Source organism: Xiphophorus hellerii, chromosome 18 (assembly GCF_003331165.1).
Source record: "Xiphophorus hellerii strain 12219 chromosome 18, Xiphophorus_hellerii-4.1, whole genome shotgun sequence".
NCBI lineage: Eukaryota > Metazoa > Chordata > Actinopteri > Cyprinodontiformes > Poeciliidae > Xiphophorus > Xiphophorus hellerii.
Window position 1 is genome coordinate 18,566,953 of NC_045689.1, and position 10,502 is coordinate 18,577,454.

Genomic DNA, 10,502 nt, shown 5'->3' on the forward strand with positions numbered 1-10,502 from the left:
TACATTAGTGATGAAATGTGTTTTGTTGAGTGAATAAACTTATTGATTGATTGATTGATGTAACATAATGATTTCTTCAGCTTCTATCATCAGTACAACTCCTCCTCCTTCATGTTTTTTTTTTTTTACCAAAACTGTCTGGTATTGTTTTGTAAAATTGATTGTTTAGACTTCACGTTAACTCCTCACTCATCCCGTTCCATAAATCTACCCCACACACTCCTCCGTATTGTACAAACTGTTAAACTGTATTTCTCCCTCAGCCACCAAATATTTGTTGAACATTTGAAACATAAGAGCTGGTTTATATTTAGCCCTATTCCATCATTTTAGTGGTTTTGTTTTAAATATATGAGTTTGTGTGTTCCCTGAAACCCGTATTATATAGTATTCTGATTGCTCTCCTTTGAAATATATAAAATGGTTGTAAGTGTTATTCTAAATGTCCACACCATAACTCTAGTAAGGAAATACCAGAGATTAATACAAAAGGAGCTAAGTTGCATCAAAACTTGCCTGGCAGTTCTGATGGAACTTGATTCATTTTGGGTTAGCAGCAGATTTTTTTGGTTCATAAACTTTATTTCAAATGCTTTCTCCACATCAGTATTATTATTATTATTATTATCAAAATTAACTGAAAAAAACCTCCCCACTAAAATAAATGTTTGATATTTGAATTTATTGAGATGTTCCCTTATGTCTCCAACTTTTGCCTAATTACTAATTACCGTAAATTCAAAATTACCTTAGTGCCACTAGAAAATAGTTTGAGTTTGTTGTTGGAATTAATTTAATGCCTTGGGGGGATTTTTTTTTTTTTTTTTAACTATTTGAGAATCCGATCAGCAGTCAGAGTCTGGCTGACTGATCAGTTCATCATTAACTGTGACACAATGAAGTGAACAGAGGATAAAAACTGAATGAAACCAGCATGCTGCTGTCCTCCACTCTGCATTTATCATGTCAGGATTCCTGCTGCTTTTTTATGTTCCTGTGTCTCCGAGTCCGAAACATTAACCCGTCCGTCCTGCATGTTCTGTTTTTCGCTGCAGCGCTGTCGGAGAGCGTGAAGACGTGCGGATCAGAAGCTCTGGCTCTGCTGGGCCAGATGAAGCAGCAGGACAGCCTGGCAGCAGCCGACAGCGGCAAGCTGAGGGCGGCTCTGGAGGCCATCCTGACCACAGCGGAGGTCCGAGTCACTCCGATTATCGAGCGTTTGATCTGATCAGCGTGCGTCGCTATACGTGTCTCATTCTCGTTCCAGAAGCTGCGCCCGCGGGGTTTGGAGCTGCAGCAGGGGGAGCTGGGAGATCTGGTGGAGCAGGAAATGGCTGCCACTTCAGCCGCCGTGGAGTCCGCAGCCGCCAGGATAGAGGTGAGTGACTCCGCCTCTTCAGCCACCCCCGATTCACTCCAGAACTGTACTGACTGGAAAATGTCTTTGTTTTTCCCTCCCCTGTGCCTCTGTGTCCTGACAGGAAATGCTGAACAAGTCCCGAGCGATTGATACAGGAATCAAGATGGAGGTCAACGAGAGGTAAATCTCAGATCAGAGGAAGATCGTTGAGCTTGCTGGGAGTTAATTTCTCTTTCAATAAACTGTGGCCCTGAGACATAACTGGATTCATGCAGAGCTCATCATGAGCTGGGAGTAAAAGTTGGTCATTAAACCCTCTGGACTGAAACATTTTAATCACATTTTACTTCTGAGTAAACGGCTTCAGCACCCAAATTATTGCTCAGAATTTAACATTGTCTCAAAACAGCTAAAACTACCTGGTTCATTAGTTGTCAAGTATTCCTGCTGCATCCCTCACTGGCGTTTTAACCTGGAGTGTTTCTCCAACACCTGCAGCAGGTCACCGTTCATATTCTGTGCTCTGTCGCCCCCTGCAGGATCCTGGCTTCCTGCACAGAGCTGATGCAGGCGATCAAGGAGCTTATTTTGTCTTCGAAAGATCTGCAAAGGGACATTGTGGAGAGTGGAAGGGTGAGTTTTACCCAAGACTCAGTTGTATGGAATCTAATTCTATTGTTTTCCAAGCATTTGTGTGATTAAGAAAAGTTTCCACACATAATTTCATATTAATAAATATAGCTGATCACAGATTGCAGTGTAAAGTTGACAAAGTTTGAAAATGCTTTTTGCTGAATTACTTTGAACTGTTTTAAATCTGGGAATCAGAATGGAAACTCTAAACTATATTTAAACCTGGTTTAAATAACTATCAGGATGTTAAATTATGTTTAAATTAAGCCCAGACGGCAGCAACTAATTTTAATAGACTCTAATTTTATGCAGTTGCTGCAATATAAGTTAACTATTTTTAATTTAATTGAATATAATTTTATTGAATGTAACTATATTAATGTTAATTTAGTTACATTTAATTTCAGGCTGCTCCTTTGCCGGAGAGTAAATGAAGTGATAAATGTTTCACTGTGTAGCCGCTTTTGCTCTTCTGTCCACCAGGGGGCAGCCTCCATGAAGGAATTTTATGCGAAGAACTCCCGCTGGACGGAGGGCCTGATCTCTGCCTCCAAAGCTGTCGGATGGGGCGCCACTGTCATGGTGTAAGTATGAAAAGACTTCTGTCTGCTCGGTCGGCCGTGTGGGCCGCCGGCCTCGTTCTGAGACTCCTAAATATGCAGAAGCTCATTCAGTGTATAATGAAACGAACGTATTTAAATCATATTACAAGTATGCTTAATCATTTACCTGGCGTCCTCTAGTTCATTTTGAGCTAATTTAGTTGTTTGGTTCGCAGTGACGCTGCCGACATGGTGGTGCAGGGAAAAGGGAAGTTTGAGGAGCTGATGGTGTGCTCCCATGAAATCGCTGCAAGCACAGCACAACTAGTGGCTGCTTCAAAGGTAAACAATCAACACTCTATTTTCCTTTTCTTCCTGCTTTCTGCACTTTTGTTTCTGTTTTTTTTTTTTTTTGCTTTTCACATTTGGATTCTTGTTGGTTGTTGTCAATATTGCCTCTCCTTTCCCTGTAGGTGAAGGCAGATAAAGACAGCGCTAACCTGCACCGGCTGCAGCAGGCGTCCCGCGGCGTCACCCAGGCAACCGCCGCTGTTGTGGCCTCCACCAAGTCTGGGAAATCCCAGATTGAAGATACAGGTGAGTCATCCTGTTTCTCACCGGCTTGCTTTTTATGAACTTATTCTTTTATTTTTCTAAAGAAATGGCACAAAGTGGAGAAAATGTTCAGTTTAATTTGTTTAAATGTGTGTCTAGAAACAATGGACTTCTCCAGCATGACTCTGACCCAGATCAAGCGGCAAGAGATGGACGCACAGGTAACCTTGAGTAAAAATGACACACTCAGAAAAATCCAAACAGAAATTTAACATGATCTGATTGTTTTTATTTAACAGAAAAGTAAGCATTCCTGTTGTTGATAGAGTTTTTAGCAAAAATATAGAATGTAGAGGTAATTTATATAAACATGCTTATTGACTTGAATAACTCTATACATTAATTCAATAGAATCGTACCAAAAAAAATCATACTATTATTTTTTACCCCCTAACGATTTTCTGTTTCTGTTTATTTTTTTTCACACTTTAATGTTTTAGATCAAACAAATGTTAATATAATCCAAAAGTAACCTGAGTAAATGCAAGAGACGGTTTTCAAATTCTGATTTCTTTTATTGAGCAACAAAAACCTTCCGTAGCAATTTTTAAGTAGCGGAAAATTGATGAGGAGATTCACCCCAGAATGGCTAAAACAAAAACAAACCAACAGAATGAACGTTTTAGAGCGGCCTAGTCAAAGTCTAGACTTGAGATCTTGTGCCATGACATCAATGCCTGAAAGCCCTCCAATGTGGCTGAAATGAAAGCAACTTCCCTTTTGAGGTTCTTGCAGTTTCTACTTGCAATAAGAAAGAAATCTGTAAGGGTGCCAACACTTTTTTTTGTTTGTTTGTTTTAACTGCTAAAAACCCAGAACTGAATTGCTAATGAAATCCTGTTTGTCTTCAGGTTCTGGTTCTGGAGCTGGAGACCCGTCTGCAGAAGGAACGGGAGCGTCTGGGCGAGCTGAGGAAGAAGCATTACGAGCTGGCCGGTGTAGCAGAGGGCTGGGGCGAGGAAGAGGAAGGTGAATATTATTATTTTTTAAAAACAACACAAGGGGGGAACCACATTCCTGGAAGTAATGTGGCTTAAATGTTTGGAATTTCTTCCTCTTCTTCCTCTGCAGGCACGGGATGAAACCCCACTCCTCTTCCTCCTCCTCCTCCTCCACCCGTAGACCTTCTCTTCTCCACCTCCTTTTATTTATAGACACGCTTCTCTGTTTTATTTTCCGCCTTCCCTCACATTTATCTGCTGGTTATGTCTAAGCCAAATGAAAAGGTGCTTCTTCTTTTTTCCAATCCCTCTCGCTTCTTTGTACACGCCAGCCAGAGTTTCACAAAGGTGCTGCGGCAGCAGGTGGAGGTCAGGATGGAGGAGCGCCGCCTCACTTCTCCGCTGCAACATCGTGTTTGTCTCCAGTCCCTGTTTTAATGACTGCGCAGCATCGAGGAGTCGCACAGGATACAACACGAGCACAAGGGGCCCAAACTCTCAGAGAGTGGGGGTGGATCACGGTGTCTCCATGCAGCTCCGCTGCTGCGCTTGCTCTTCTATCTGCCGGTGTCTGGTGCGCGCTACATCACGAGCTGAATCAGCTGAAGGAGCTTCCTCCACGCAGTTGCTCTCCAGTTTCTTCCTCTTCTGTTCCCACTGTGACTTTTTTAAAGGCCGAACGGCTTCCTGGCTTTCTGCCTTCCGCGTCCGCACCATTGTAACGACCGGGACTGTTAAGCTAAACGACCCTCGTCCCTCCACTTTATTTTTAAAGGTCCTTTTTTACTGTACCGGGTAAAAATAGTCAGCATTACGAGGCTATGGAGCTTGGAGGTAGAGGTTGCTGCACAAAACACTAACAAGACGTTCTTTTTTTTCTTCTTCTTCTTCTTCTTCTTCTTTTTTTGCAATGTATTTATAAATCAGAATGATGCGAAGTTTGATATTTCATTGACATTTAATGCATCGGTTCAGATCTGGGATCCAATCACGTCAAGAGCTGAAGCGCGTCTTCAGGAACTTTCTGATCATTTAGAGGAGTCTGCATAAGAAGCATTTGTTTTCAAACATTTTATCACTGATCACCTCCACAGTACAAAACGTTGGTGCATTAACGGATTCCTTAAGACCATGTAGCTGTGGGCATAAACTGTAAGCCATTTGTTGTTGCAAAGAACTCTTTGCTTTTCTTTCTACATGAAGATCCGGTGCACCTGAACGCCACGTGGCTTTTATTCCCATGCTTCTCTCTGCTCAGACTAATGAAGCGACTCTTTAAGTTGGACTCTCCGAGAAGAGCAGGCGCTTTTATTTTTTTTTGCTTGATTCTCTTTCTCAATTCTAGCCAACATCTTTTTACCTTCCTCCTGTGTGTTCACGCCGATGACGATTCTGTGTCTTAACGCTCAGCCTCACTTGATGCTGTTGTTTCTTTTTTGTTTTCTTTTTAACAGGCGCTGCTTGGTTTGAATTAGATAATTTTTCTTCCACGTAAAAGAGAAAACAGGGAGGTAGTCGGAAGAAAAATAGATACGTTTCTATTGCCATCTGCTGCTCCAACCAGGTTAAAGCAAGCATCATTTCCTGTACTGTTACTTCCAGGTTGTTGTATTTAATCTCAGTTTTCACCTGGAGAATAATATATAGTCCAAAACAAATGGACAGAAATCTCCTTACAGTGGTATCTCAAGTGTCTTGAAAGGTAAAAGTGCACACAACTTAAGTGATGTTTTGGTTTTCACCCTTTATTGAAAACCAATAAAGGTTTTCAATCTTTATTCTTTGCTCAGATGCTTTTTATAGACTAACCTTTTTTTAAAATTTTATTCCTTTGGTCCCTTTATTGTTTTGGGGTTTGTGTCTGTAGATCCACCAGCTCAGCCAGCCTTTTTCAAACTGCCTCATACTGTAGTCAGAGACAGATACTCACATAGCAACATTGAAATATGTCTTTGTATATTATACTAAACCAATGTTGGTGGGTGTGTTTTTATTTTTCCAGTTTTTGAAATAAATACTTTGATTCATTAATACAGACTGACGACTGAATGTAGTGTCTGTTTTTGCCCCCCCCCCTCAAATAATTGTTTTGTTACCAGGGGTGAAGTGAGCCAGTGTTTTATCTATTGCGTCTAACATCAACCATTAAACCTTTTCGCTTTAGCTGCCACCAGACTGAAAATGTAGTAAAACTCAGAAATTCTGCTTTTCAGAAGAGAAAAGAAAACGGATTCTTAAGACAGAAATGTGATGTTATTGCCTATGCTTCATGCGTCACCAAATCTGACCCGCTGTAGCTTTTTATGTGTCTTTCTAGACTCCAAATTGCATCAATAAGACCCTCTAGTTTTTCACAAATCCACAAAATCAACAGATTCCCAAATTCTTTCTGATTCTACTGACATTTTTTCCTTAAACTTGGCCAAACTTTGTGTTTGAGTGACATCCACCTCAGCCTTACTTGATGTCAAGTTATCTGTGACCGATACGATGAATAAAAAGTCCCACTTAACATTGCACATTAGCGCAAATATCATAAAAAGTCCTTACAATTGTTCCTAAATTAGCACCGAGAAATTTGTGATTTTGAATCCAAATAATAAAAAAAAAAAAATCACAAAATCCTGGCTGGACTGATCAGTGGGAAAAGATGTTCAATATTATTTTATTTTAAGAAACACTTATTGAATAGTGAAACTGCTATTTAATATTTTTAGCAATTTAATGGGTTTTATCAAAACATTTGGACATTCAGAGCAGCAGAAATTGTTAGAGCTTCATGGCAAAGGCTTGAATATTTACATAAATGCTTTCTATTTTTAATACATCTCCAAAACCGAAAGCAAAACACCACAATGGTGTATTTGTTTGTAGCATTTTGAGGAAAGAGATTAACTTAATACAATTTAGGATAAGGCTGTAAAACGGAACCCTGTGACTACCGTACTTTGCAGATGAACTATAAACCTGAAGAAAAGAGGAAATTCTAGTATTTTTTTCAAATGTTTCACTGAAGAAACAAGAAACGAAGTCAATAAGATAATTGTGTAACTTATAACTTTAGTGATAAAACATTAAGGGAAAAGCAAGGACTCTGCTTGCGTGAAGCAGTGCCACAAAGCAAGCAGGAGGAATTGGCATTGGTGAGTAAAACTAGGAAATTGTGATTCAGCTTTGAGTGAGCAAGCTAGTTTTAAAAATCCTCTCACCAATTAACGGTTGCTCGACATTATTCCAAATATATGGACCCGTTCTTCAAACTAACGTGTTTTTTTTTGGTTTTTTTTCTTGATATCTGCTGAGAGGAGGTAGTGTGCAGAGCGGAGCAGTGACGTTTCCCTCTGTGCTGCTGTCCTGTCGCAGGCAGAATGTGCTGGGTGTTGCCTGTAAGGAAGGCAGAGCCTCAACTATTTATAGCCTCTGCAGTCCGGAGCTCGCCGTCCTTACAGCAGGTCTCCTGGCAGCAGCGAGAGTCTCTACAGATTCAATAAAGAATGCTGGAAAAAGAACTATTCAGATTCCTTGAACCTCTTCACCGCAAGCTTCAGTGTATTTTATTGGATTTTATTAAGATTTTATTTGGCAGACCAACACAAAGTTTTCAAAAATGTTGCATATATCTTTAATCTAGTCCAGGTTATTGCCTTCACAACTTACCTGATTATTAAATGTTGTAGTATAACCCACCTTTTATGTCGAGGTGTCAGATGTTTTCTTTTCAGGGGCTCACGAAGTAACGAACAGCATCATAAAGACCAAGGAACATGTCGGGCAGGTCAGAGAGGAAGTTGTGAAGAAGTTTATGGAAACTCTCAAAGAGCACAGTTTAAATAATCATTCTATAAATAGTGTGACACAACTGCAAAGCTGCTAAATCACGGTCATCCATCTAAACTGACAGGCCGAACATCGGGATTAATTATCAGTGAAGAAGCCAAATGGGTCCCATGGTTACTCTTGTGGATCTGCAGGTTGCAAAACATAATTTATTGTTGGGGAGGGGGGGGGGTTGGGGAGGAGGCCAAAAGAGTTCCTGTTTGCAGTTTTCCATGAGCCATAGGGAGTGGGACACAGCAAACCTGAGGAATAAAGTGTTTTATTCAAATGGAACCAAAATGTTACGTTTTGGCCTACATGCAAAATCCTGTGTGGCTAAAACATGGTGGTGGCAGCATCATGTTGTGGGAATACTCTACTTCTGTTGCAACAGAGAAACACTTACAAAAGACTTGAGTCAGGGGACTACAACACAAACACAGTAGCACAATCTGACTCATTATTGCCAAAGCGTTGAGTTATCCAGGTTTAAGTTTTGATCCAGACCTAAATGGTGCATTTTCTGCTCCAAAGCAGCAAGAATTATTATTTTTTTTTTTTTTTGCTATCTTTTAAATCAAACTCAATCTATAGTCAGGTTTATGAGTAAATCTGACTTTTTGGAAGAAAATGCAAACAAAATATATTTTTAGCCCTCACTGTAGATTATAGTTGTGTTTTTACTGTGAAACAAAGGAGGTCAGTGAACCCTTTCACTGGGCAGGCTGTACAGCAGAAGAAAACCACAAAACAGTTTGTTCCTCTAATTAGCGAAAGTGCATTGAAAAGATTTCTGTGACAAAACCCACCTGCCAGTTTCCTTTGTGCCAAAGCGTCCCACTGACCTCCAGAGGCTTGTCACAACAGAGTACCCACCTCATGATCACGTACCGCAGCACCAGGGTGGGCTTAAGTGCTGCTTTCTAAAAATAGATGCTTTACCTTCCAGCTGACATAAAATTCTTCCTGCAGCTGTTTTTGAGATCCAGGAAACGTTTGATGAGAAGGCGGCTCTTCTGGTCCACTGTTATGCTTGATAAAATAGTGGGTGGATGGACCGGGTTCTGCTTCTTTACCCCATATCTGAATTACTTTTTTTGTCCGCCTAAGCGGAGTTTCTTCCACTTGTTTTGATCATGTTGTGCTACAAGGTTCTGTTTTAGTGTCTAAAGTTTTTCCACTACATCTGCTTCCACTTCGGCACATTTTGACCATGTTTTGGAAACGATGTGCATCGACGCTAGGCAGATGATACTCTGGTGTACACTCACATAGCAACGTTGAAATATGTTGCTATGCGACACATCTCTTCTACAGAGAAGAGTTAAATTAAATTAAATTTTAATTTAATTTGAATCGGATTTAATATTTTCTCCGATAATATTTAGTCATCTGTCAGATGTTGACTCTTTCAACCAACCGTTAAGAATCAAAAGACATTTCTTACATCACAGCTTACTGGGAGTTATGGATGAGAGGTCAGAGGATGCCTTGACTGTGTGTAGATTTGCTTTGGTTTACTCTCTGTTGAGCTGAAACTCACAGGACTTTTACCTCTGCATCTCGCAGCTGATTATAAGCTGTGAGGTATTCAATCAGCAGAAAAACAGCTGAGTCACAAGAGGGTTGAGGAGGGGCTTGCATGAGAACTAACAAACAAATCGTCACTGCAGAGTGCAGCAGGGGACCCAGAGTCCTGATGTGTTTCTTAGAGAAGAAAACCTTTCGCTGCTTGATCCGATTCACAAGAAAGCAGAGAAAAAATCTCCAAAGAGCCGAAGTGTCATCTTTCCAATGTGACTTGTCAACTGGCTGTATGGATACAGGATGCAAGTGTCTGATCGCTCCTGCTGTTTGGTGGGGTTTTATTCATCCTAACCAGTCAGCCGGCCCTTTGAACAGCAAGTGTCATCACTCAGGCCGGCCTCACTGTAGCTCTTTGAACAATGTTTTTGTGCCGGCCGGCTCATTGTACTCTGGCCTGGGATTGAATGGCTGACACAGATATGAGGTCACAGCATGAGGAGGAAAAGAAAGCAACCTTCTCTATCCACTGAGGCCTGTGGGCACTTCTGCCCAAGTAAACAAAAACAGCAGGTGTCGCCGCTCAAAAGGAAAAGACTCCTCGTTGATTTCCAATACTTACTGCAACCTACAGTATGTATCTATGCATGTATATTGTAGTTTTTCGGTTATTTTAAATAGAAGTTGCCCTCAGTTGAAAAGCTGAGAGGATGTTTGTGTTCTTGTGAGCTGTAAACAGACCCCAAGGAAAATAATTAGACTGTTTGCACAATGCATCTGGAAAAGTTAATTAAAGCAATTAATCAGGGGCAGAGGCATCATAACAGGGCTAGTAGCTGGTATTGTTGCATTGTTTGTTTTCTCTCTGCAGCACCCTGAAGTGTCAGTCTGTGGTTTTAGGCTTCCATAATGGATGATTACTCTGTAAGTTATTGGAGTCTTTTGAGGTTTCTGTGGCATTCTGCTGACAATCGATTGCATTTAAGGACACCAAACAATATCACAGCAATAAATGAAGTAACAGTAATAATACGACAGTTATGTCTGAGTGTCGACAACTTTAAAAACTGT

The 10,502-nt window shown here is 40.7% G+C and overlaps 1 protein-coding gene across 3 annotated transcripts in view; it reads left to right on the forward strand.

Moving 5' to 3' along the window:
- hip1 (huntingtin interacting protein 1) overlaps positions 1-6,132 on the forward strand; it is a 50,926-nt gene extending 44,794 nt beyond the window's left edge. For all 3 annotated transcript variants that reach the window (XM_032545111.1, XM_032545112.1, XM_032545113.1), the window contains 10 exons: positions 1,056-1,192; positions 1,268-1,378; positions 1,482-1,540; positions 1,900-1,993; positions 2,477-2,577; positions 2,772-2,877; positions 3,009-3,132; positions 3,250-3,311; positions 4,002-4,119; positions 4,222-6,132. In XM_032545111.1, the coding sequence (XP_032401002.1) occupies positions 1,056-1,192; positions 1,268-1,378; positions 1,482-1,540; positions 1,900-1,993; positions 2,477-2,577; positions 2,772-2,877; positions 3,009-3,132; positions 3,250-3,311; positions 4,002-4,119; positions 4,222-4,232 (923 nt within the window). In that variant the 3' untranslated portion in view covers positions 4,233-6,132. The remainder of the gene's footprint in view (positions 1-1,055; positions 1,193-1,267; positions 1,379-1,481; positions 1,541-1,899; positions 1,994-2,476; positions 2,578-2,771; positions 2,878-3,008; positions 3,133-3,249; positions 3,312-4,001; positions 4,120-4,221) is intronic.
- The last annotated feature ends 4,370 nt before the right edge of the window (positions 6,133-10,502 follow it).